The sequence below is a fragment of the Opisthocomus hoazin genome, chromosome 8 (genome assembly GCF_030867145.1).
Source record: "Opisthocomus hoazin isolate bOpiHoa1 chromosome 8, bOpiHoa1.hap1, whole genome shotgun sequence".
Classification (NCBI taxonomy): domain Eukaryota; kingdom Metazoa; phylum Chordata; class Aves; order Opisthocomiformes; family Opisthocomidae; genus Opisthocomus; species Opisthocomus hoazin.
Genome location: NC_134421.1, coordinates 58,313,223 through 58,341,053, shown reverse-complemented (window position 1 = coordinate 58,341,053; position 27,831 = coordinate 58,313,223). Strand labels below are relative to the sequence as shown.

Below are 27,831 nucleotides of genomic sequence, written 5' to 3'. Positions count from 1 at the left end.
ACAGGGAGAGATCACTCACCAATTACTGTCACAGGCAAAATAGACTCAAGCTGGGGAAACTGGTTTAATTTATCACCAATCAAATTGGAGTAGAATAATGAGAAATAAACCCAAATCTTATAAAAAAATTCCCCCACCCCTCCCTTCTTCTCAGGCTCAACTTCACTCCCGAATTCTCTACCTTCCCCCCACCCCTAGCAGTGCAGGGGGACGGAGAAATGGGGGTTACGTTCAGTCCATCACACGTTGTCTCTGCTGCTCCTTCTTCCTCACACGCTGCCCCTGCTCCAGCGTGGGGTCCCTCCCACGGGACACAGTGCTCCACGAACTGCTCCATCATGGGTCCCTTCCACGGGATGCAGTCCTTCAGGAACAGGCTGCTCCAGCGTGGGTCCCCCATGGGGTCACAAGCCCTGCCAGCAAACCTGCTCCAGCCTGGGCTTCTCTCTTCAGGGGCCCACAGGTCCTGCCAGGAGCCTCCTCCAGTGTGGGCTGCCCATGGGGTCACAGCTTCCTTCAGGCATCCCCCTGATCCAGCGTGGGGTCTCTTCCACGGGCTACAGGTGGAGATCTGCTCCACTGTGGACCTCCCTGGGCTGCAGGGGCACAGCCTGCCTCACCATGGTCTGCTCCACGGGCTGCAGGGGAACCTCTGCTCTGGCATCTCGAGCACCTCCTCCCCCTCCTTCACCAACCTGAGTGTCTGCGGAGTTCTCACTCCTCTCTGCGGCTACAAAAAAGTGTTGCACGGGGTTTTTTTGCTTCTTAACTGCGTTATCCCAGAGGCGCTACCACCATTGCTGATGGGCTCGGCCTTGGCCAGCGGTGGGTCCGTCTTGGAGCCGGCTGGCATTGGCTCCATCTTACATGGGGGAAACTTCTGGCAGCTTCTCACAGAAGCCACCCCTGTAGCCCCCTGCTACCAAAACCTTGCTGTGCTACAGGGACCCAATGCAGCATCTGTTCAGGAGACCAGGGCAATTCTGCCTGCCCGCCTGGCAGCTCTGCACCCACAGCTCCTGCTGAGCCGAGTTCTGGGGCCAGCGGTCCGTCTGCTGGCTGAGGGACAAGCACCAGGTCTCACTGATTATGAGCTACCTTGATGGTACATTGACAAATGCAGCAAGCAATATGGATGTACCAAAAATATTTAATAGTTGACTATAAATGTATCCTCTCTTGTGCACTTTATACCAGCCCAGACCAAATCAATTAATCATATTTGGATCTGAAAACGTTGTCTCTTTGCTGAAAGATCTTCTTGTTTTACAGGAGATACATTAGTCACTGTGTACACCGTGCTTCTGGTAGTGAGCTGAAAGCAAGTTTAATAACTCAGTCTACTAGGTATCTTACAAACCATCAAGTAAACTTTGTACAAGTTATATACAAGCTGAAGAAACAATATCACTCCCAACTATCTGTCTGTGTTATAAATTACAAGATTTCAGTATACTCTAGTAACTGTACAGGTTGTCTACAAACTGTGAGAATAATATAGATCTATATGCAAATGTATGCAAATAGGGTTAACATTACCTGCTTCTTCAATGGTATGGGTAGGCTGTCTTATTAGAAATAAGAAAATCTGTGTGATTTTTTCCTCCATGTAGGTACATAAATAAATTCCTATATATACAGAGACACATACAGATTAATAAGCCCATTCCAAAACCTGGAATGTAACCATATGTAGTAAATCCTTCTTAAGGTATATGAAAGTATCCTTCCATCTTCATGCTCATCACTGCATCTGCATTCATCTTCTGCAAGTGAGGCTGTGTTGCTGGAGAACGTTACATTCAGAAAATTAAATCTATAATTTTGTTTCGGTTGGAATCTGTAGGAAATAAAAGGAAATAAATGTCACCCTCTGTAAGGAATAGCCGGGGTAGGTTCCCTCAGGTGAGTGATATGTAAGAATTTGCTCCTCTAAAGCATTCATGTGGGAAGACTGTGGGCTGACATTTTTTTCCTGATGAGGTTGCTGTGTGCTAGATACTGCCTTTCTCTTTAAGTCCGTGATGAAAGGCTGTGTGTGTCCCTTTCTTAGCCCTGTCTGCAGACTCCCCTTCTGCCCATGACATGGGACTAATGCTGACATCTCTGCCACATGGACCCGCTACCATGAGTGAGCTCCCCATGGGAGAACTGTGGCGGACAGTCGAGGAAGCCAGCTGAGAGCCTGGGGAGATGGCCTTCACCCACCTTCCCTCTGCAGACTCTCAGTGTGCAAGGCAAGGCTTGTGCGCAGAGCCCCATGCCTCCTACTCCTGCAAGGCTTTGCCTGAAGTCAAATCTCATTAATAAGCTGTCTGGATGCTTCCTGCCCTGGGCTGGTGCAGAGCTCAGGGATGGAGATGCTTTTGTTATCTGACCCAGCAGTTCCCGCGAGAGGCTTTTGGGGCTGCATTTCCTATGGTTGGAGTGCCGCTACCGGAGATGGGAGCCTCACCGTGCACTCCCGGCTGCGCAGTCCGTTGCTGGGGGTGACAATATAGTTGTTGCCGCTACCCTTCTCCTGCAACAAACACAAGAAGTTGTGGGTTAGGAAATGGATTGCTTTATTGATTTTCTTCCTTTTTCACACTGAAGAAGGTGTTGCTTTTAGATCTCTGGAACGTGCTTGAGAAGCTGACCTGGAGGGAAGGAAGTTCTCACATGCCAGCCTTTTTTGCCCCCTGCCATGTCTCCAGGTCAATGCAGAAGAGCTAGGCCAGTTCAGCTAAGTGGGATTAGACAGTTTGCAGGTGAGTATCATTCTGGGTTTGGTACTTTTAAGCAGATCTAACATATGCAGGATCCTTTCTTGCTCTTGGTTTAAGAACATTCCCAGAAAGGCCAACATAAAATCTGTCTGTACTAATTTATCTGCACTACTTCAGCACGCCTTTTGAAGATAGACAGGCCTGGGAAGCCTACATGCAAGCAGCATCAATTCTGCCTGGCAAGAGCCACTGCAGCATATGCAGGAATCCCCTGCCAAAAGGGAGGACTGACAATGGATGGGCCAGTACTTGGAGGAGCTGGGATTTCACCCCCTATCACGCTCTACCCAAGGAGGTGGCTTCAAGTGAAGTCCATGGCCAGGCCAGTCTCCAGTGGGAATTATTCACTGCTTTCACTAGTGGTTTGCCAGCATTTGGACCAGGGACCATGCTTACTCTCCAAATATCTTGGAGACCAGCCGAGTTTTAATCACTAACTTTTTAAATATAGAGACAATATAGAAAACTAGAGTTACCTCAGTGAGCTTTAATTTGGGGGAGCTGGCTATGTCCTTCTTCAGCAAAATGTGTAAAATTGCATCATGAATGGTGAGGAAAAACATAGACGGCTTAATCTCCTCATCAAAAAATGCACATCTCTCCAGTTTTTCCATGAAGCCCTCTGTGGGGGAACAAAACCAAAGCACAAAGTGACCGGTGGGCCTTAAAAATGAAGAAATAGTGTTTCTTGGCCACGAGCTGGCGGGGCTCATTGAGAGGGCTTTAAACTAGGTTCGAAGGGGGAAGGGGATATTGCCCAGCTCACTAGGGATGAGCCTAGGCTTGGAGTGCCAAGGCCAGGGGTGAGATTGACAGCCCAGCTCAAGTGTGTTTACACCAATGCACGTAGCATGGGCAATAAATAGGAGGAGCTGGAAGCCATTATACAGCAGGACGGCTACGACTTGGTCGCCATCACAGAAACGTGGTGGGACAACTCGCATGACTGGCATGCTGTCATAGATGGCTACAGACTCTTTAGGAAAGACAGGTCAACAAGGAGAGGTGGGGGAGTTGTTCTATATGCGAGGGAGCAACTGGAATGCATTGAGCTTGGCCTGGGGGCAAGTGAAGAAGGAGTTGAAAGCTTGTGGGTTAGAATTAAGGGATAGGCTCACACGGGTGACATTACGGTGGGTGTATACTACAGGCCACCTGACCAGGAGGAGGAGGTTGATGAAGCCTTCTACAGGCAGCTGCAAGCAGCCTCACAGTCACAGGCTCTGGTTCTCATGGGGGACTTCAACCACCCTGACATCAGCTGGGAAGACCACACAGCTAGGCAGGCGCAATCCAGGAGGTTCCTACAGAGCATCGATGATAACTTTCTGATGCAAGTGGTGGAGGAACCAACAAGGAAAGGCGCGCTGCTGGACCTCGTGTTAACAAACAAGGAGGGACTGGTGGAGGATGTGAAGGTTGGAGGTAGACTCGGCTGCAGTGACCATGAAATGGTCGAGTTCAGAATCCTGCGTGGAGGAAGCAGGGCGATAAGCAGGATCAAAACCCTGGACCTCAGGAGGGCTGACTTTGCCCTCTTCAAGGAGCTACTGGGAGGAATCCCGTGGGCCAGGGCTCTCGAAGGCAGGGGGGTCCATGAGTGCTGGTCGCTTTTTAAACAACACTTCTTCCATGCACAGGAGCAATGCATCCCCCTGAGAAAGAAATTTAGCAAAGGAGGCAGGAGACCTGCATGGTTAAACAAGGAGCTTCTAGCGGAGATCAGGCAGAAGAGAAAGGTGCATGGCATGTGGAAAGAGGGACAGGCCACTTGGGAAGAGTACAGAAACGTAGTGAGAGCATGCAGGGATGCGACGAGGAAGGCCAAGGCTCACCTGGAATTGAAGCTGGCAAGGGATGTCAAAAACAACAAGAAGGGCTTCTTCAACTACATCAGCAGCAAAAGGAAGGCTAGGGACAACGTGGGGCCGCTGCTGAATGAGGCGGGTGTCCTGGTGACGGAGGATGCGGAGAAGGCAGAGCTAATGAATGCCTTCTTTGCTTCAGTCTTCAGTGCTAAGACTGGCCCTCAGGAATCCCAGGCCCCGGAGGTAAGAGAAGAAGCCTACAAAGAGCACGACTTTCCCTTGGTCGAGGAGGACTGTGTGAGGGATCGCTTAAGCGATCTGGATGTCCACAAATCCATGGGCCCCGATGGAATGCACCCACGAGTGCTGAGGGAGCTGGCGGATGTCATTGCTGAGCCACTCTCCATCATCTTTGAGAGGTCCTGGAGGACAGGAGAGGTGCCCGAGGACTGGAGAAAGGCCAATGTCACTCCAATCTTCAAAAAGGGCAAGAAGGAGGACCCAGGGAACTACAGGCCGGTCAGCCTCACCTCCATCCCGGGAAAGGTGATGGAGCAGCTTATCCTGGAGGCCATCATCAAGCAAGTGGAAGAAAAGAAGGTTATCAGGAGTAGTCAGCATGGATTCATCAAGGGGAAATCATGCCTGACCAATCTGATAGCTTTCTACGATGACATGACTGGCTGGGTAGACGAAGGAAGAGCTGTGGATGTTGTCTACCTTGACTTCAGCAAGGCTTTCGACACAGTCTCCCATGATATCCTCCTGGGGAAGCTGAGGAAGTGTGGGCTGGATGAGTGGTCGGTGAAGTGGATAGAGAACTGGCTGAATGGCAGAACTCAGAGGGTTGTCATCAGCGGCGCTGAGTCTAGTTGGAGGCTGGTGACAAGTGGTGTCCCTCAGGGGTCAGTACTGGGCCCAGTCTTGTTTAACTTCTTCATCAACGACCTGGATGAAGAGTTAGAATGTACCCTCAGCAAGTTTGCTGACGACACCAAACTGGGAGGTGTGGTAGATACACCAGAAGGCTGTGCTGCCATTCAGCGTGACCTGGATAGGCTGGAGAGCTGGGCAGAGAGGAACCTGATGAGGTTCAACAAGGGCAAGTGCAGGGTCCTGCACCTGGGGAGGAACAACCTCATGCACCAGTACAGGCTTGGGGTGGACCTGCTGGAGAGCAGCTCTGCGGAGAGGGACCTGGGTGTCCTGGTGGACGACAGGTTAACTATGAGCCAGCAGTGTGCCCTGGCTGCCAAGAAGGCCAATGGGATCCTGGGGTGCATCAAGAAGAGTGTGGCCAGCAGGACAAGGGAGGTTCTCCTTCCCCTCTACACTGCCCTGGTGAGGCCTCATCTGGAGTACTGTGTCCAGTTCTGGGCTCCCCAGTTCAAGAAGGATGAAGAGCTACTGGAGAGAGTCCAGCGGAGGGCTACAAGGATGGTGAGGGGACTGGAGCATCTCCACTACGAGGAGAGGTTGAGGGAACTGGGCTTGTTCAGCCTGAAGAAGAGAAGGCTGCGAGGGGACCTTATAAATGCCTACAAATATCTGAAGGGTGGGTGTCAGGAGGATGGGGCCAAGCTCTTTTCAGTGGTGCCCAGTGACAGGACAAGGGGTAATGGGCACAAACTGAGGCACAGGAAGTTCCGTCTGAACATGAGGAGGAACTTCTTCTCTCTGAGGGTGACGGAGCACTGGAACAGGCTGCCCAGAGAGGTTGTGGAGTCTCCTTCTCTGGAGATATTCAAGACCCGCCTGGACAAGGTCCTGTGCAGCCTGCTGTAGGTGACCCTGCTTCGGCGGGGGGGTTGGAGTAGATGACCCACAGAGGTCCCTTCCAACCTCTACTATTCTGTGATTCTGTGATTCTGTGATACCCGAGCATGTCCACAGAGCCAGCACAGGAATTTGTGATATACTGCGCTGCTTATTTATCAGAGCAGATGGGTTCCTCTTTACTGATGTGGAGAGGGTCTGAGCACCGTTTCCCATTTCATGCCTAAGCCAAGCTGCCTGATAGCGGGTCTCGCAGCCCAGAGCTGTACGGCACAGTAGTGGCCATAGGTAAAACGAGCTGTTGTGCGTGGTCCCAGCCCAGTGGGGACAGCGTGGGAGGGATGACACATCTGCTCAGCTGGATCTGTTTGCAACCCAGGACTGGAAGGTGACACTGGGGTGAGCCTGCCCAGCTGTGCTCAGTGGTGGACGGGGAAGGCAGTGGGATGAGGCATCCATGGTGATGATGACAGAAAGGCAACTACTTACCATGTGCCCCTGCAATGTAAACATCAATGTCGATCCGGACAAATTCTTTCAAAGTCTGTTAAACCAGAAAGAGGCACCATTTAGATATTGCTGTTTTTGCTGAGAAGAGCCACTCTGGTGATTAACCACAGCAAATATACAAACCACCTTAAGATATTTAACATCTATGATGGTAAGCAGCTTGAAACTCAAATTCTCTGCACCTAATGGCAGGATGATCACTTCACATGACTGCAGGCAGGAATGACTGATCCTTTTCAAAAGGGGTAGTATGAAATACATTTAGGACATAGTAAAAAAGATATTCTTTCATAAATTCTATGGCTTTGTTGTACCTACTTGACACATGATGAAACTAAGAGTCCAAAAGCTTCTGGCGAGATTTTTATAACTGGGAATTTGAGCAGAACTACAGTTCCCACTGACACGGCGGGTATTTAGTTCCTATGGAAATAGATATACACACCCTACGTGGCTCTTGATAGTTAACTTTAGCTACTACTGATTGAAAATTTTGTTTTTATTGCTTTATTCAGGGTCATCCTAGGAAGCAAGAACAGGAGCAGAAATGAAGTTCCAATGCTCCAGCTCCCAGCCCAGTGTTTAAAGCCATATTTCACATGTACATTTCTGTGAAGCTTCCCAAAATCTTACTAGGTGACAAAAGGATGCCACAGCCGAAGTCTAATTCCAAGAAAATTTAGGTTGATTGTTTAATCTGTTTCCTAAACATTTTCTGTGGAAAATGTACATTAAAATTCACATAAACTCAAAGGTTGCCACTGACTTTCCAGACCAGGTAGAAATACCTTTAAGAAGCAGGCTAGAAACACAGAGTAGAATCACAGAATGGTTTGGGGTGGGAGGGACCTTTGAAGAACATCTAGTCCCGGACATCTTGAACTGGACCAGGTTGCTCAAAGCCCCATCCAACCTGGCCTTGAACACTTCCATTGATAGGGCATCCACAACTTCTCTGGGCAACCTGTTCCAACATCTCATCACCATCATTGTAAAGAATTTTTTCCTTATATCTCATCTAAATCTACCCTCTTTCAGTTTAAACCTGTTGCCCCTTGTCCTGTCACTACAGGCCTTGTTAAAAAGTCTCTCTCCTCCTTTCTTATAAGCCCCCTTTAAGTACGGAAAGGCCACAATAAGGTCTCCCTGGAGCCTTCTCTTCTCCAGCCTGAATAGCCCCAACTCTCTCAAGCCTTTCCTCCTAGGAGAGGTGTTCCATCCCTCTGACCATTTTTGTGGCCCTCATCTGGCCCTGCTCCAACAGGTCCATGTGTTTCCTGTGCTGGGGGCTCCAGAGCTGGATGTAGGACTCCAGGTGGGGTCTCACCAAAGCGGAGCAGAGGGGCAGAATCCCCTCCCTGGACCTGCTGGCCATGCTTCTTTTGATACAGCCCAGGATACGGTTGGCCTTCTGGGCTGCAAGTGCAAATTTCCGGGTCATGTCCAATTTTTCATCCACTGGTACCTCCAAGTCCTTCACAGCAGGGCTGCTCTCAATTTCTTTATCCCCAGCCTGTATTGATACTAGGAATTGCCCTGACCCAAGCGCAGGACCTTGCACTTAGCCTTGTTGAACTAGCTGAGGCTCACATTGGCCCACACCTCAAGTCTGTCATGGTCCCTCTGGATACCGTCCCTTCCCTCAAGTATAACTATATTCAGATGTTTTTCTTTCATATAATCACTGTTTGTCTTGGAATTACAGTTACCTTTTGGAGGACTCTCATGGCAGAAAAATCGAGAAAGGACACTGGTGAGAAATCCAGAACGATGCTGTGGATGTTGACCCGGGGTACAGTGATGCCGGGAGGGAGGTCAGCGCCCCAGTTGATCTGAATGGGCAAGTCTGTCATGTTGACGGGCTGGTCCAGCTCCTCTATCCTGTTGTTGTCTAATTCTTCATCTGACTCCTGTGTATGGTTGGCCATGCAAATAAAGCCTTTCTGTGTTAACAGACAAACATGTCATAATTAACATCTATTTCTAAGACCCAGACAGGGTAGTAGTGCATCTTACGCAAGGGGGAGAGTGCTGGCAATGCAAAGCTGATGTACCCGTGACACGGAGCAGGACCCACCTGCACTTTACACTAGAAAAATTCTCTCTCTCCCTTCTCTAGAGGAGTTTGGAAATGTTGGCTTTCCTCTTATCAGTAATTTGACCATTATCATAATCAGTTAATGGTGGCTTTTTATTGTTCCCTCAAGTCAATGGTCAGATATGCTTTGATTCAGTAATTTTGGAACAAGTCAACAAAAAGCCAACAGGATTTGGGAATGGAGAAAACCAGCTTTATCCTACCATTGATAAAGCACGAACATCACCTCTGTGGAATCTGATCCTGCCATTTGATGCCAAATGAAGCTCCAGTGGACACATACAGTTTCTGCCTATGGTAAAGTTGTAGGTCTCTAACTGTGAGAGGCATTTAAAATCTTACTTTTGAAAGGTATTTATGAAGTGAAGTGGCAACTTGAGGAGTAGCATATCTAATTAAGACAGGAGCCTGTGAGGCACTTCTCTGCCATGTCAAGTCAGGGTGCTGGTTGCTTAACCTCTCCCAAGTGGAGTTTCCTTACGTACGGGCGTCACTTGCAGCTCTCCTTTCTTCAGCATCTTTCTGATCTTCCTCAGAGCTTTATTGCGTTTCCTCAGGACTCTCAGTGGGTTGAAGCCAACCTGCAGAAACAGCACTTTGAATAATTTAAAAAACCCTTAGTGACACTGGGGGAAGAACACAACATCTCATGCAGCTTTTCTTTACAGTCACAATGAGCATGGTTTGGACTTGATGTTGCCTACCACTTTTCATCAGTTCAGACAAAGGCCCTTTTTCAAGGCTGGAAAGATGTCTACAGGTATGACTGCAAACCAGGCAGGCTGATCTGTGCTAGCTTTAGGACAGCATTATAGCACTGATCATGCTGTAGCACAGGCCAGTAACTGCAGCAGGCTGGTGCAGTGCTGGCTAGCCCAGAACTTGTCCTAGTCATCTTTGTTATGAGATGGCCACCCAGGCGACTGAGATTAGAGAACTCACAGGTTATATCTGCTCGATGCCACCTGATTGCAGCGTGGGTCCTATACACGTTGTTTTGTTTTCTTCAAGAAGAAAAACAAAGTTGATCATGCTGGCTGCGTATGTCTCTTGAATCTCTCAGCTGGCTTTAGCAAAATTATATGGCAGGTAAATTAGGCTAATAAGGGTTACAAAAATACTAAATTTCTACAAATCTTCTGCCTCATATACCTAGTGGATGGAGGACACGGGTGTTAAAAATGTCTGTACTTGTAAAGAAGGACAGCAGTGTGAGCATCTGCACTCACAGACAAAATCCTTCAGGCTCTTCTGAGGTGAAAGACGAGCACGTGGAGACCCACACATGCCAGATTCCCTGGTTCATCTTCCAGTTTCTGTCCCTCATGTGAAGAATAAACTTCTCATTACCAATGCTCAGGGTAGTCACTGCTTATTTACTACCCCCGAAGAGCAGCAGGAAGGGGAGGTTATGGGTGCAAGAATTTGCCTTAGACTAGAATAGATGATTTCGGTTGGAAGGGACCTACAATGAACATCTAGTCCAACTGCCTGACCAGTTCAGGACTGACCAAGTTAAAGCATGTTGTTAAGGGCATTGTCCAAATGCCTCTTAAACACTGACTGGCTTGGAGCATTGACCACCTTTTTAGGAAGCCCGTTCCAGTGTTTGACCACCCACTCAGTAAAGAAATGCTTCTCAATACCCAGTTTAAACCTCCCCTGATGCAGCTTTGAGCCATTCCCAAGCATCCTATCACTGGATACCAGGGAGAAGAGCTCAGCACCTCCATCTCCACGTCCCCTCCTCAAAAAGCTGTAGAGAGCAACGAGGTCGGCCCTCAGTCTCCTTCTCTCCAAACTAGACAAGACCAAAGTCCTCAGCTGCTCCTTACAGGACATTCCTTCCAGCTCTGTCACCAGCTTTATTGCTCTCCTCTGGAGGCACTCAAGGACCTTCACATCCTTCTTCAACTGTGGGACCCAGAACTGCACACAGTGCTTGAGGTGAGGCTACACCAACGCTGAATACAGTGGGACAATCACTTCTTTTGTCCGGCTGGTTATGCTGTGTTTGATGCACCCAGGATGGGGTTTGCCCTCTTGGCTGCCAGGACAGACTGCTGACTCCTACTGAGCCCACTGCTGACCAGCACCCCCTGATTGCTTTCTGCAGGGCTGTTCTCCAGCCACTCCTCTCCCAATTCATACTTGTACCCACCGTTACTCCATCCCAGGTGCAGGATCCAGCATTTGGACTTGTTAAATTTCATCCCATTAATTGCAGCCAAATGCTCCAATCTATCCAGATCCCTCTGCAAGACCTTTCATCCCTCAGGAGAGTCAACAGCACCTCCCAGTCTGGTATCATGAGTAAACTTGCTAATGGTGCGTTCAACTCCTGCATACAGATTGTTAATAAATATATTGAACAGGACTAACCCTAGAATTGGACCCTGAGGAACACCACTGGTGACCAGTCACCAGCCAGATGTAGCCCCCTTCACTACCACCCTTTGAGCTCTGCCCTTCAGCCAGTTCTTCACCCAGTGCACCATGTACCTGCTCAGCCCGCAGTTGGACAACTTGTCCAGAAGGATGCTGTGAGGGACTGTATCAAAAGACTTGCTAAAATCCAGAAAAACTACATCTGCTGCTTTCCCTCATCCACAAGGTGGATGACCGTCTTGTAGCAAGATATCAAATTAGTCAAACAGGACTTTTCCTTTGTGAACCGGTGTTGACTCTGCCTGAGGATTGTATTAGTCTTTAAATGCCTTTCAATAGTACCCAGTATAATCTTATCTGTAATTTTTCCAGGAACTGAGGTTAGACTAACAGGTCTGTAGTTTCCTGGGTCTTCCCTCCCACCCTTTTTGTAAATTGGAATAACATTGACTAGCTTCCAGTCAGCAGGGACCTCCTCAGACTCCCAAGACTTTTGGTAGATGATCAAAAGGGGTCCTGCCGTAACATCCAAAAGCTCCTTCAGTACTCTGGGATGAATCCCGTCAGGCCCTTGTGAACACTAGACTTGTGAATGTTCAGCTGATACAGCTGTTCCCTTACAATTTCAGTGTCCACAAATGGAAAGTCACTGTTCCCGCACTAGTGGTCCTCTGACTCAAGGGACTGGGCAGTCCAAGGTCTATTAATATTATTAAAAGACTGAGGCAAAAAAATGCATTGAATGCCTCCGCTTTTTCTTCATCCCTATTAGTTAGATGACCATCTTCAACAAGTATCAGTCCAATGTTTTCTTTAGACCTCCTCTTGCTGTTGACTTACTTTTAAAAGCCTTTCTTGTTATCTGAAACAACACTGGCCAGTTTCAACTCTAATGGAGCTTTGGCCTTTCATGTTTTCTCTCTGCACATACGAACCACAGCTCTGCAATCTTCCTGCGAAGCCTGACCTTGCTTCTAGGGATCATACAATTTCTTTTTGTATGAGCTCCTCTTGAGCTCCATGAGGGGTTCCCTGTTCAAACAAACTGGTCTTCTGCCCTGTTTGCTTGACCTATGACACAGTGGAATTGCCTGCTCCTGTGCTTCTAAGATGTGATTCTTAAAGACTGACCAGCACTTGTGGACTCCTAAGGCCTCAAAAGCAGATTTCCAGGGTACTCTGCTAAATAGCCCCCTGTATAGCTTGAAGTTTGCTCTCCTGAAGTTCAGGGTAGCAACTCTGCTGTCCTTTTTTCTTATTGCGCTGAAAATTTTTAACTCAACAATTTCATGATCACTATGGCAAATACAGACACCTACCATCACATCCACCACAAGTCCTTCTCTATTCACAAACAGCAAGTCTAGGAGGGCATCTTACCTAGTTGGCTCACTGAGTACCTGTGACAAGGAGTTATCATCTCCTACAAACTTCAAGAATTTCCAGGACCTACTCATCACAGGAGTATGATATTCCTCGTTGATGTCCGGGAAGTTGAAATCTCCCAGAAGGACAAGGGCTACCGATCCTGATATTTCTCCTAATTGCCCATAGAATAACTCATCAGTGCTTACATCCTGGCTGGGCAGTTGGTAGTAGACACCCACCACAACATCTTCTTTGTTTTGCAAGTTCGGTTTAGCCTGGGGATGGCTGGCACAGAGAGGGGTCAGTGGTCTTGGCTCTCTGAGCTGGTTATGGAAAGACCAGCTGCCCTCGCCCAGTTTGTCATGGAAGACATGAAGACCTCTTTGATGATAGGGTGATTTTGTTCAGCTTTTCTTCTGACTGTTGAGGTTAAGTTCTTTGGGGCAAGATGAATAAACTAGCATTTATTTGGTGTAAATAATATAAATGCTAATAAAATAAAATGATGTCCCTTTATAGTCTCTATGTTTGCACTACTTTCTTCTAAAGAACTTAAAATATGGATATACATTGTTAAAGTGTAAGTTCAGTACAAGTCAGGCTGTTCTCTTTCTCAGAGTTGTGTGCATACAAGTCGCATTACAGTAGTGGCAACAATATTTGAATAATTAATGAAAAATTCATCTTTGAACTCTGGACTGACTGCATATGTAGTAATTGTTGGGAAATTGTATTCACCTCAATGTGTAATGCAATTCATATTTCCAGATCAACAGGCCCAGACACTTACGGCAGTGATGAGTTTCTCTCTGAAGAATTCAATATTAGCAAAAAAGATAGGAGATGAGCACCTGAAAATCTTCACTCCCTCTGGCTCATAGATCTGTACAATGAAGGAAAAGTGTCAGTAACGATGCCTGCTGTAGAAACACAAAAGCAGCAGATAGATAGCAAAAGAAATGCAACATTTCTTACATCAGTGTAATCCTTCCTGTTCCTGTAGATGTTACTTCTCCCAACATTAGCTAAAACGGTGCAGCTTGGACTGTGAACAAACACACACACACAGAGTTATTTGTACCCCATACCGAAACCTGGCAGAAGGGAAGGACTGGAGAAAGCGACCTCAGCTCTAGTTCTTCAGACTGAAGCAGGACCCACATCCAAGCGTTTATACCCGTAAATGATTTTTCCATACACGGTTGCTGGACAGACTGAGGCATGGGGCTGCTGGTCACCTCTGTATGGGTGGAATTAATTTATAACAGGAGGCCCTGAGATATCTTTTCATCGCGTCCAACAAGTACTCACATCTGGGAGCGGATCACCACGGTCAGCAGCTGGAATGCCACGGCGGTAGCTAGCCCAATATCCAGGCCAAGAAAAACAGCAGCTAAGAAAGTCACCACCCATATAACCTGTAACGAGCAGGTGGATGACAGTGGTTATGAGCGTGTTAGGGACCTGGGACCTGAGCCCAGGGTGGGAGCAGCAACGTTTGGACTGTCTTTTCAGATCTGGTCCAGGCTGTCCACCCACTTTTGGCGAGTGGTTTTATGTTTCCTAGGTTTTGTTTTTTTCTTGTAAAATAGGGCCAGGCTCACCAGAGAGTGTTTCTAGGGATGACAATTTCTGTACGATAAAGGCTTAGAATAATGGAGCTGTTGATCTTCTATAGGTGGTTCACTAAACACTCCATCAAAATCCAGCAGAAAGGAAAGGTTACAAGTAAATCAGGATCCTGGTAGAGCAGAGAGTTGTAAATGTGCTTTGGATATCAAAGCAGGCAAATGTAGGTGCTGTGAATGTACTTGACTGATAGGCACAAATGACTAAAGAATACTGAGTATTTTTAACCACAGATCTCAAAGCATTTTCATATGGTAAATAACTGTTTGGTAGCTGTGAAAACTGAGGCCTGGAACCATTTGGAAACACAAGGAATTGGCTGATGAGGAAGCCAAAGAGCCTATATTTGCTGAGTGTCAGAGGTAAGCAATCCTGCCCTCCAGCCATGAGCTTTACCATTTGGAGTAAACCCTACAAGCCATGGTCTTCACTTGTTTTTTTGCTGTGCAACCTCCACCTAACATGCTATGTGAGTGTGAGAAAATACCCCTGAACGTGTAGCCAATGCACTGGGTATTTAGACATTTTCTGTAACTGCTTTCGATATTTGACTTTCTATAATGAACTGTATTTTAATAGATTTTGGTGAAATAGATGAAAATGAAGTTAGGAGAGAGAATCAACTCAAAAGAGGTGGGACAAAACCGAAAACATGAGCAAGGAGTATAAAAGTAAAAAAGGCATGCCACTATTGTACTTTCCATTTAGTGAAGTAAGACAGGTATAAAAATAAAGATAACCTGTAAGCAAATAAGGTGACTTTCTCAGAGTGCTCCATTTCTAAATGCTTGTGGAAATCAACTTACACAATCATACTTGTCCTTTCTCCATAGGATGCCTACTTCCTTGAACTGCATGAGCATTCCTTTCAAGTTGCCAAGAGCCAAAGATGCAAGGACGGACTGTTAAGAAGACCAAAATACATGTTGAATTTTAAAGCAAGCAAAGCAAATGTTGAGCATTAAGACTTAGAAGATCACACAAATACGGCCAACGTGCAGCTGAAAGGCCAGGCAGCTCCTCACATCATGTCACTGCTGCAAGCCGGGATGCCCTGTGCATCACACTGGAACCTCCCTAGCTGTGGTGCAGCGCAGGTGTCTGACTCAAGGCTGCAAATCTCACTTATGTGTGGCGCCTAAAAGCTGCTGCTGTGATATTTGGTGTTTGGACATTTGCATTCCCTCTGAAGGACCAGATGTAGTGGCCCTCTCTGTCATGATCTGGGAAGAAGAACCAAGCTTTGCAAACCTCTGTCTGGCTCTCATGAAGTCTTTGAACACTCGCAGTGACTCTTAGAGCAGCCCTGTCTTTGGCAAGCGGGAGGAAGCACTAGGTGAAAGCAGTGAATACCTTCTGTAATGGCGCCAGGAGAAACCCAATGGCCAAGATCACAATCAAGACAATGACAGCTGAGATAATACCGGCAATCTGCATGAGAGAACAATTCCACCATGAGTAAGTGCCCAAAGGCATTATGGTCATCCAGGAAAAAAGAGAACTTTCTTGCATTAAACCCCATCATGATCTGTTGTCTTCTATACCTGTGTTTTGCCTCCTGTGCTCTCCTGAACACCTGATCTCGACAGAGCAGTGCTGGAGGCAAATCCTTTGAATGATCCGCCAACTATATTACCCAGCCCAAAAGCAATTAGTTCCTGAAATAAAAAAAAAAGAAGAGACTGTTCTTAAAAGCTAGTTCATGACAGTTATTCACAAGGCAAAACATTCCTAAAATGAATTATTTCCCAGTGACAAATGCACTGTATTTATTTCTGTGTTATTCGCCTACCTGGTTGCCGTCTAGCGGGTAGTCGTGCTTGATGGAATACACTTTAGCCACGGAGAAGGCTACTGCAAACCCAACGATTGCGATGGAAATGCCGTCGACGACACACTTTTGGAGGACACCTACATCAGGTGCAACAGGTGCATGAAATCTGAAACACAGAAAAATCTACTCCTTAAGGATATGACTACGAAGACAAGTTGCCAAGGAAGTGAGAAAGGCAGTGTCCAGCTCATACTGAGTGCTTTGGAGAGATGTGATACAGAATTGTGAATCTGAACCAGGTAAAACTTTGGGGAATCCTTGATCAGAACAGGGACTCTGTTTATCCGCGCTTGGCTCAGTTTGTATCTCAGCAGATTCTCATTTCCTTGGCCAGGACCAGCCACAGCCTGTTTTGTTTGAGGTGTATGCACAGTTGTCTTCTAGTTACACACAGGTGTAAGATCTGACACAGCACTGGGGCCCTTGCACAGGTAATTTGCACATGGAAGGATTTAATTTAATTGTAGCAAAAAAAAAAAAATCCCTGCATGATTCATCGAAGCACTTTAGACAGCTAAACAGATACTTGCTGAGTCGGGTAATATGGACTAGTCTCTCAAGCTATCTGCTGGCTTCACCATTTCCTGCTCCTTTGATCAGAGGCTTTTGCAGATCCTAGGGAGAATTCCTCTCTGGGCTTGTTTTTTTTAACCCTCAAGTGATCTGAAATCTGAAGAATGGAGACTCTTGAGCAGAAATAGCTGTTCATCTTCAAACCTCATCTACTAACACCCCTGGGGCTACAAGAGGCAGTCAAGAGTGTCCCAGTGAGTAAATGGCTGTGGTCTGCTGTCCTAGTAAATGTCTTCCTCCCTCTTTTTAACTTCACGTGTGCCTAAGTGTATCCTTGGGTGCATTAAGAAGAGTGTGGCCAGCAGGTCGAGGGAGGTACTCCTTCACCTCTACTCTGCCCTAGTGAGGACCCATCTGGAGTACTGCACCCGGTTCCGGGCTCCCGCGTTCAGAAAAGATGAGGAACTACTGGAGAGAGTCCAGAGGAGGGTTACAAAGATGATTAGGGGATGGGAGCATCTCTCCTACGAGGAAAGAGTGAGGGAGTTGGGCTTTTTTAGCCTGAAGAAGAGAAGGCTAACAGGAGATCTTATAAATGCAATAAATATTTTGAGTGTGGGTGACAAGAGGACAGGGCCAGACTCTTTTCTGTGGTGCTCAGCGGCAACATGCACAAACCGAAACATATGAAGTTCCGTCTGAACATGACAAAGAACTTCTTCACTCTGAGGGTGACGGAGCACTGGAACAGGTTGCCCAGAGGGGTTGTGAAGTCTCCTTCTCTGGAGATATTCAAAACCTGCCTGGACAAGATCCTGTGCAACCTGCTGTATGTGACCCTGCTTCGGCAGGAGGGTTGGACCAGATGATCCCCAGAGGTCCCTTCCAACTCCTACCATTCTGTAATTCTGTGATTGTCTTAATTCTTTATGCCAAAATTCTGGCATAGCTGGATGTACTCTCCATATAGATATATACTCTCTATATGAATATACTTATAGAGGAGCGGATTTTAAGGCCTGTGGAGGATAACAGTGCCAGGGAAGATGCTGGTGGCTGGTCGCAGGGGACCAGTCAGAACTGTGCAGTGCCCTGGTGGCTTCCCAGGACTGCTAAGGCTGAGCCATGCGTGTACTTCAAGAGAAATGGAGGGCTTCAGGAGTGAGTAGGTCAGTAAAAGGGAGAAACATCAACATCCTGCTCAGCAGCTCTCTTAGAAAATGAAGCATGCAATGATTTCATGTCACAGCGTTTTCTTTGTCACGTAGGAGATGGGATCTAGTGAGTAACTTTTGCCTATTGAAGGTGTGTCCTCATATTAGTGAGAGCAAAATGTTTGTTTGCCTACCAGAAGAAGATAAAGCTGATTATGCTAATCAAAAAGTAGAGCTGAACCAAAGTAGCACTGACAAACTGGAGAACATTTGCCCCACTGGTAAATTTTAAGCAAATCACTTACCCCTCCTCTAGTTTTCCAACAACAGCTACATTAAATTTTTCTTCGAAGTTTGCAAAATAGGAAATCAGTGCTGCTAAGACTGTCTGAAAGATAATAAACCCCACTTCCATTAGGCATATTTAAGTAAGAGTTTGAAGAGACTGTTAAAAACCATTTCTTTCCCTCTCCCACATGCCCTCCTGTCTCATCACATAGCAGCAGAATTATGCCCCAAGTCTGCACATCCGAGGTGTCACTCCTGAACCCCCTTACAGGTATGGATATACATTCATAAATCACATGGAAAATACATCAGAATATCTCATTAACAGAGAACATCCCACCCAATAAACCAGGTGTTTTCTAACAAAGTTCTGTGATAACTCTGGGGGAAAACAAGCACTGCCTGCGTCTATAGCAACAGCTTCCAGGACTTTAGGAGCTCATTGCTTGTGCGAGGATTCCTCCACCCCACTGCTGTTTGGGGAGCAAACCCCTCTGCTGCTGGCAGGCAAAACTGGTTTGTGCTTGGCCATGGATGGCCAAGGTTTAAGTGGCTGTTTGCAGGTGTGGTGCAGAGGGGCCCCAGCTGTGGGACTGCAGCCGGCTGGTGTCAGAGGGAGGCAGACGATTTCATCCAAGGAAAAAAATTCAAGTTTTATAACATTTTACTCACTATTCTGTTAAGAACAGCTAAGCAGAGCTAAAATACCTCGCAATACGTCATAAATGCTGCCAGTTTTCCCTTGCAGATAAAATGACAACAAATCATTTAGTACAGAACAGGAGAAGAAATAGTTAAAAGGCTGCTTCCCATGTCACTGTAGTGATGGAGCGATTGCAAAATGAAAGAGAAGTGACCATTACCACAATGAGTTCGACTGGGATGGGAGTTGGTAACTTTGCTTTGTATCGATCGTTCATTTCTTTCACCACGAACACAATAATCGAGACAAGGATCGATGTGACAAGGTCAGCGATGTTTGTTTGTGTGATCTGGCTGAAAACACTCTCCAGAGTCTGCAAAATCAGGAAGAAATGTGGGGCTTTAGAAACAGTGGCACCCTGGCACAGTACCACTGTCCTTTCCAGAAGGGCCTGTGCCTAAATTGCTCTAAGGGTTATGGCAGTTGGGATTTATTCCCTGTGGCATGATGTGGATTGCAAGCCTCAATTAGGTGCATCGTCCAGACAGTGAAAGCATCCATGAAAGACCCTTTCTGCTGGCTCTTGACCCTCTTCTCCTGGTCTCCCCTGGCGGAGGGTTGGAGCAGCATGCACGCGTGTGATAGGAAACGTGAGCAACAGGAATTACTGAGCAGGTGCCTCTCTCTGCTCCTTCTTCCTGTCATTCTTCTTCCTCCTTTCTCATCCAGCAGCCCTCATGGAGTCATATCCAAATTAAATATCTAATGTCAGTCCAGTAAAAATGAATAATTAAATACTTGAGGCGAAGTTGAACACTTAATTAAAATATGCCAACACACAGTAGAAAATATTACTTCATTAGCCCAATGAGGTGTAACTTGGTGTCTGGTAATAAATTAAGAGATTTTTCATACACTAATAACACATCTCTCATGTTTTTCTCTTGTGTTTCCTCCTGCTTGGCTGGTTTTATCCTGGGTTCTGTTATTACTGCCTTGTGATATGCAGTCAGATATACATCACAGGTTTCAACAACGTTATAAAATAAGAACCTTTAGCACTTACGTAGATGATGCCAAATGGTTTATTAAATCCAGGGACAGATAGTTGAAACATGAATTTCAGCTGAGATACCACCACATGGATAGCTGCAGCAGTCGTGAAACCGCTAATTAGTGATTGTGATAGATAAATAACGATGAATCCAAACTGGATAATTCCCAGAAGCAACTGAAATGCAAAATGGCCATATGTCAGTGTGATTAATTCGTGCTTTTAAGGAATCTCTGCAACAAAGAGAACCATATTTAATGGGAACAAAGATTTTCACCTGATCCCATACATCCAGGGATTAAGGAAAATAATGTCACTATACTTGTGATAAAAGTTGAGACTAAATAACAGGGCGCATAAGACTAGTAAGAGTAATTGCTAGAGCAGTTGAAACCTATTCTTTTTGTTTTATAGCTAAAATAAACCTTCTTCACTCTTAGGGTTTCCCGTACCCATATTTTCACATGGTACCAGAGTTTCATGAACCACATACATATTAGTATGTCAGGAAGGAAGGAACTGTAGGAATTCTGTATTAGGGAAAGAAGGAGAAATTGTGGGTTTTTTTAAAAGACAAATCCAAATACTTTACTGTTATGAGACAGAGCTTTTATTCCCCTTGCTGTGTCTGCATCATTCACATTACTCTCACAACCACTTTTTTCCTACCCAGCAGACTGGTGTTTGGTGCAGGTGGGGTGCCCCTGTGCGGGCTGTAGGCTCAGGTCTGGGCAAAAGTAGGGATTTCACAGCATGAATCAGTGGCTGGTCACTGGAGGGGGGCTGATGTCTTCTAATCAGTGAGCCAAGGTCAGTTGCGTGGGAAGGGGAAGAGAATTTCTTTGGTGACTACACCAGCAGAAAACAAGAGGGACGGCCAGTCCACCATCCACTTACTCCTGTATGTGCTTATATGCACGTGTGGGCACACCCCCTGAAGTTTACCAACCTGAAAAACCCCAGAAAGGAAGGTTACAGATGCAGCCACCATCACCCTCTCTTGATCTATTGTGGAGGTATTTGTGGAAGTGTCATTTCCAGCACTGTCGTCGGGCACGAGCCTGACAACGGCTCCTCCCACCATCAGGCTGAGAACAGGGAAGGGACCTGAGCGGCACAAGGCGTTCGTTAGAGACCCGCAGGCGCAGCGTGTACTTCTTCACCAGCGAGGAGTGTGGGCGGTGTGCCGGAACTTACCCACTGAGATATGTCTAGATGTGCCAAAGATAAAATAGACCAGAACAGGGAAAAATGCTGCGTAGAGTCCGTAACCAGGGGGGACATTCACCAGCAAAGCGAAGGCGAGACCTGCAAGGACAGAGACCCAGGGAAGGGGCTGAGCGCGTTACAGGCTGAAGCCAGCAGCCCCTTTGCAGCTGGCATAGCAGGCTGAGTCAGAGCACGTGTGTCCCGGAGGTACCTTGCAGGACAGCCACGAGCCCCGTGTTGATGCCAGAGACGATGTCGCTCAGAATCCACTCCCTGAAGCGATATGCTGGCAGCCATGAGACAATGGGAAACAAACCCAGGACAATTTTTTTGACCCGTTGTGGGGAGCAGCTGTAAAGACACAAGAGGACAGTGCTCTGCTGGTGTACAGCTTGGCTGCGTTGCAGCCTGTCTTTGGAGGGGAAACAAAGAGGGAAGGATTCATGTTCAGGCTCACAGAGGTCAAAATCTCACCCTGATACAGCCCTGCTCACCTGCTCTTCCAACTGTGCCTCAAAGAGGACCTGGTGGCCTCCAAAAGTCCTTTCTGACTGAAATTTTCATAGAATCATAGAATAATTCAGCTTGGAAGGGACCTTTAAAGGTTATCTAGTCCAACTCCCCCTGCAAGGATCAGGGATATCTTCAACTACATCAGGTTGCTCAGAGCACCGTCCAGCTTGGCCTTGAATGTTTCCAGGGATGGGGCATCTACCACCTCTCTGGGCAACCTGTGCCAGTGTTTCACCACCCTCATCATAAAAAATTTCTTCCTTATATCTAGTCTGAATCTACCTTCTTTTAGTTCAAAACTTTACCCCTTGTCCTATTGCTACAGGCCCTATTAAAAAGTCTGTCCCCATCTTATTAAAAGCCCCCTTTAAGTATTGAAAGGATGCAATAAAGTCTCCCTGGAGTCTATGCTGCGAAGCACCCAGGACAAGAGAAGCTGTCTGGGGTACAACTGTAGGAAGACTTTTAAGGGTAATAGCAGTTAACATTCTTTAGAAAAACCTGACATTGCATTTGGTTAGTGAGTTTTCATTTGCTTTGTTGGAATCTGAGCTGGAAGTTGTCAGGATGGAGCTCATGCTGCCTGAGAGCAGCAGTTCAGGCTGTTTCTTAGATCCATATTTAAAAAAAAAATTAAATCTCCTTACCGAAAATATAGTCTCAGATGATCCCAAAAGGTTTTATGGTATCTGTGCAATTTCTCATGTTCTTCATTGAACAAATTCTCTGAGTACACAGGTCTGGCTATAACATAGTGGTTGCCCACAGGTTCAACCATTTCTGCTGAAATGTCAGGTGAGGATGGCAACTCGTGTGCACTTCTCTCTGGCCTTAGTCACTTAAAAACCTGAAACAAAGAACGGGGTTAGCTCCTTATGTACTGTGGGCGGGTAGCCGTAGCATAGTTGGGTGAACTCCAAACTGAGCGTTACCACCTTTGAAGATCAAAAGAGAGATGGTTGAGACACCCGCTTCACTTTGCCAAGGTGATCTCCTGCCCCCCCTCCTCCTTCCACTGCAGGGCAGTGTTCCACTGGAGCATGAAGTATTTATTTCTAAAGATGCAGCCGAAAAGAAGACAAGATGTATTTTGAGTTAATTTATCTCAGAGTCAGCCATCTACAACCAAAACCTGCCTCCCTCAAGGGAGACTAATTCCTTAAAGAACAATCAAGCAGATCCCAAGCAGTTTCTCTTTGTGGCACCGCCAGGAGCCTGGGAGCTCGCTGGAACCCACCAACACAGGAGAGGAAAGGCAGAGCCAAGGCAGGGCTCAGCTGTCTGCTTTCAGACTTGGAGGCAGGGCTGAACCTTTCAGCTTGGGTCTGTGTGATGAGGAGGTTAGGCTCAGCAGTGAAAAAGCAAGGTGTTGCTCCTTATTAGGTTGTTTGTAAGATTTATTTCCACAATTTGGCTGGACTGGGTCTCCTCTGTTTCATACTCACAAACAGTTATTGCAATGTCTGACCTAAATACTATTTTCTGCCATGTCCCAACCCACAATCACATGTTTGTGCTGAATAGAAACTCTCCTCAGTCACTCCAGAAATGAACCCTGAAGCCCACATGACACATGAGAAGATTCAACATTTGTTTCAGATAACACTGGGTATTTTGCAATGATTAATTGATGCCATCACTGTGCTGTTATGTTTTTCTCCTTGCCTCACATTCTTCTCACATTAAATTCACCTAAATAAACATCCTATCTAAAAACATTTCTCTCTGCTGTAGCCACCGTTAAATATTCAATGCAGTACTAGTCCTAGAAAAGGGCTGTGGGACTTGTTCTTCGTAGTCACAGTAGGACTAGATGATCTAACTGAACTATTTTCTATTCTATTCTATTCTATTCTATTCTATTCTATTCTAGTATTTTCTTTTGGCTCAGGGGTGACGATGTAAAGTAGGATGCAAAAAGTCTTTTGTGGTATTGATAATAAAGTGTTTCTCTTCATTTTCTTTCCCCTGGTGATTTCAAATGCTCCTCAGTGCCTTCGTGGTTGCTGGTCGTCTCATCAGAAATGCCCAACCAACACTAGTTCCTTGCTCAAGTCTGTTGCCTGACTCCTGCTGAAATAGCCTACGTGCATTTCTAATTCAGACTTGAAAAGAGGGCAGATTTAGATTTTAGGAAGAAATTCTTCACCATGAGGGTGGTGAGGCCCTGGCACAGGTTGCCCAGAGAAGTTGTGGCTGCCCCCTCCCTGGAGGTGTTCAAGGCCAGGTTGGATGGAGCTCTGAGCAACCTGGTCTAGTGGAAGATGTCCCTGCTCATGGCAGAGGGGTTGGAACCAGATGATCTTTAAGGTCCCTTCCAATCCTTATCATTCTATGATTCTATGATTCTGTGATTTTCAAGTGGCACAAAGCAGTCTGTACAGTTGGGAGCAGACGGAAAGCTTTTTATCTACGACAATTTTAGCATTAAAATGTCAATCTCATCCTGAGACTTTGCTACAGGTCAGGGCCCACTAATGAACCTCTCAGATGTGCTGGTTTTGGTGATGTACTATTTTTCCACAAATGATTCACGATTTTGCCAATGCGTTAAACATTTTTGTTATCTGTTTTAACATTAAAAAATTGGGTCTGTAGTATTTTCCAAAAACTGGCAGGTAATTATTCTAATTTTAAAAAGCTCAAAATCTAAGCTCATTCAAGACTCTGATCCAGTCAGTTAAAATCATATTCCAATCCTGTAATTGTACACTGCTGTCCCTCCCTTTGTTGGAATTAGAGCGCCAAACTTGAGAATGATGAAATTTCACTGAAAAATAATGATTAATTGAATTCTTTCTCTGATAAATCTCCCTGTACTTAGACTTGCAGGAAGAAGTTTTCTCTATTAAAGATTTTAGAATTTCTCTGTTTCCTAGTCTGCATATCAGTCTTTTAGACTTCGTGTCGCAGAGAGGAATATTGATGAAAATCCTGTTGAATAATTTTGTTCATTACATTGTAGGGCACAAGATGTACTATTTGTACCATTTGAAATGTTCCTAAGCCATAAAAATAAAAGAAGTGCTTGGGTTACTCTTTCATTTTAGATTTTCCCCAGTACTGCAGCTGCTGTAGCTTTTCTGAGTACTTCAGTCATCACTCCTGCCCCTTACCCAGCGTTTGTTCCTTCCTCAGACCAAATTTAATGCCCCAATCTCAGGGAACATGCAATATGCCTCTTTACAACTCCAAATCGACTTTGGTTTATTACTGCTGGTCTTGTTGAAGGTGTATTTTTTGTGTTCTTTATCTTTCCTGATAGGAACCCCATTTTACTGACTCTCCTCCTGGTTTGGTTCGATGACTTAGAGCTGCACAAGGAGTCTGGGAGCCTCGCCCTGAGAGTCTCATCAAGCTGAACCTTGTGAGCATGGGTCTACTTTAAAGACTGTGGTGCCACATGGCGTTACTCAAATGAAGTTTAACCAAGCTAGCCCAAGCACCTGAAGCCCGGTGTAAAGTGACTCCAACGTGTTTCCTAACAGGTAAATGAGACCATACCATGCAGCACCTTGCAGCAGCTAGATGACCACTCCTGCAAGTCACCCACTAGTTGAGCTTTTCATGTCTCGTTCCCTCTACCACGGGCTCTGTCAGCAGCTATCAGCTACCGTGACTTCAGCAACTATTGCCTTCCTCTTTTTCACTCTCATTTTCTTCCCATATATGTTTAGAAAGGTAGGATGCCATCTGCGTGGGGAGGTTTTTTCGGCTGCCGGCACCATTACTTATTTAGATGTTTTAAAGAAAATAGGGATATTGTGATGACTGCCAGCATAGTGGAGGTCAACCTCCTCCGCAAATCCCCTAAATGAGAGGTCCGTACTCCACTAACCCACACTGCCTTTCCACAGTGCTCCCATCATTCAGTCCTTGGACTGCTTGTGGGACACGATCAACTAATGCAGTTCTTCTGAAGAGTTCTATAATGTGTCCACCCACCCACTGGGAACAGGAGCACAGCCCAACATTACACCACACAGCTATCAAGTGGTAACAACTTTCACTCACTATTGACCAAGACTAGGTCTGAACTGAAACCCCAGAGATAACATTCTGGTTCAGTTTTATTCCATGTAGCCTCTGATCCTGTTCTCATGGCCAGAAATTAACAGCATTACCATCTGCCACGTAAAATACTCCAACTCCGCTGCTAATTCCCCACATCTGTGAACCTTTGGTAATGTACATTTTGATGTGTGTCATTTTGTTGAGGTGATTAGCAAAGGGATACTTTTTTCCCTTTATTAATTTATCTTAAATATTGACCAAGACGTACATAAAAATCTGGTAACTTTAACTGAATAATTGCATATTAACATGCTTCCTCCAGCTTTTCAATCTGTGTATACACACTCAAAAACTCTATTTCTCTGCAATATAAGCATTTGAAAAATACAAACAAATTCCAGAACAGAACCTTTAACATTTTACAAGATATACAATACATAACTAGAAGCATGTAATTTCTGAGTATTACTTCACATATCCCATATCCAGACTGGCAAGTCAAAATTGTACCTGATGTGTCTTCCAGGAAGCTCTTCAGAAGAACCACACTAAGATCTTATGGAAAAAGGTATCCTTGAAATTTCCAGAGGCAGTGCAGGTATCTTGTGCTGTTCTTCATTTCAGAACCTCCCTAAATAGTGGCAGCACTTTAATAACTAACTTCAGTTAACTTTTACAAGAAAAGGAAGATTTCACTGTGGCCTTGACCATTGAGCCTATCCTCAGGAGGGATGATAAGAGTCATTTCTTAAAGTTCTCTGTGATATTGCTTAACTTTGTTTGGTGAATAGTTTCTGATTGGTCTGCAGAGACTAATATGGGAAAATAAAGATGAATAAGAAGGACTGTCTGTTGCAATCCCATGCTGTGCATCTGCAAGGTTTCTGTTTAGCATGGTGGGAAATAGTGACCTCAGCTATGGTACCCTTCTATTTCTGAAGGAGCATGAGCCAGTGGTAAGGGAGATGGGGCTGCTGGGTGTGCCAGCTCTCAGCAAGGTGTGCCACTGTGAACCTTCCTCCCAAGCATCTTTTAGGGACTTTAAATTGTCTTTGCAGAAGCAATTCCTATATCCTCAGATCATTTCCAAAAATAGCCTTTGCAGAGATTTCCAACTTCCAGCTGTGACTTGGTGGAGCTGACACTGCGGCATCCCATGATGGCTGGTAGAAATGTGCAGACCATGTGTATGGCCAAGTGTTGGGGCACAAACATGGCATAGGTGGGTTGGGCTGTCCTGCAGGATCCTGCTCCCCTCCGCTGCCTATAGAGGAGCTGAGGGAAATCATCCTTCCTAGGCCAAAATGAGCTTTTGTAAACATTTCCCTGAGATACCTACAACCACCTAAAGAGATAGCTGAAAAAACATTTTTATGCCTCAGGCTGCAACTTTGGTAGCAGGTGCTGTGTTCAGGACAGCAGTAAAGCCTCAGTGCTGAGATGCTGAGGACACCATAGCATGAAAGTTCTCTGCTGAAAACCATCTTTAGGACCCTTTCCTTAGGTCATGCTACCACAAACACCTAGAAACTCTTCAGCCATTGATACCCATGGTATCAGGAAGGTCGTGGGTTGCAGACTCCTCAGAACACTCCTCTGGGCTGGAAGACAGGGCTGATCTTAGGCTTTGGGGGTCTGAAATCACAGAACCTGCCCCTGAAGAAAGAGTTTTCCTCATCTGGTGAAGAGAACATGGCATGAGGGAGGAGACCCTGTGTCCTGAGGGACAGTCACACACAGGAGTCTAGGAGGACAAGAGGCAGGAGAAGCCTGATGTTCAGCTCTCAGGTGGTTTGCATGTGTTTCAGTCAAAGATTAAACCAAGAAATAGTGGAGCAAGCAGGACCCCAATATCTGTCCCCGCTAAGCCTATTCAATCAGAGTTTCTCTCATGCGCTTTAACACACAGCTGCAGGTTTCCTGAGAGTCTTTATGGACCTTAGATACTTTTGAAAGTTGGAGCTACACTTCTAACGAAGACCATAAGCTCCCCTAGTCAATAAAGATCCCAGGTCACTTCCTAAGCTGTCAAGAGTACCTTCTCTGTGACAACAAACTCCTGGTTTTGGTAACTGCTGTTAGACTTAAGGGATTTGCTGTAGTTTGTAAAACTGAGACAGAAATTACTTTTACCATTATTTAACAAACACATAAAGAGATGTAAAACAGCTCAAACCATAAAACAATTGAACAGCTTTTGGCCTCCCTCCTCAAAGTGCAGGGATGGTGTGGTCACAGAACTGCTTTAAAACCACCCTGAAGTG

General features: G+C 46.0%; 1 protein-coding gene across 1 annotated transcript; it reads right to left on the bottom strand.

The window, feature by feature from the left end:
* Positions 1–1,784: 1,784 nt before the first annotated feature.
* SLC26A3 (solute carrier family 26 member 3) lies at positions 1,785–26,111 on the bottom strand. Its single transcript, XM_009933753.2, has 21 exons — positions 26,078–26,111; positions 22,201–22,400; positions 21,252–21,391; positions 21,029–21,139; positions 20,781–20,938; positions 19,844–20,008; positions 18,998–19,150; positions 18,152–18,234; positions 16,138–16,285; positions 15,890–16,003; positions 15,699–15,776; positions 15,152–15,247; positions 14,028–14,134; positions 13,692–13,761; positions 13,507–13,599; positions 9,446–9,541; positions 8,572–8,805; positions 6,842–6,896; positions 3,245–3,390; positions 2,456–2,521; positions 1,785–1,840 (listed from the first exon to the last, which is right to left on the bottom strand). Exons 2-21 carry the CDS (start codon positions 22,329–22,331, stop codon positions 1,817–1,819), a joined length of 2,268 nt encoding a protein of 755 aa, XP_009932055.2. The 5' UTR covers positions 22,332–22,400; positions 26,078–26,111; the 3' UTR covers positions 1,785–1,816.
* Positions 26,112–27,831: the final 1,720 nt, after the last annotated feature.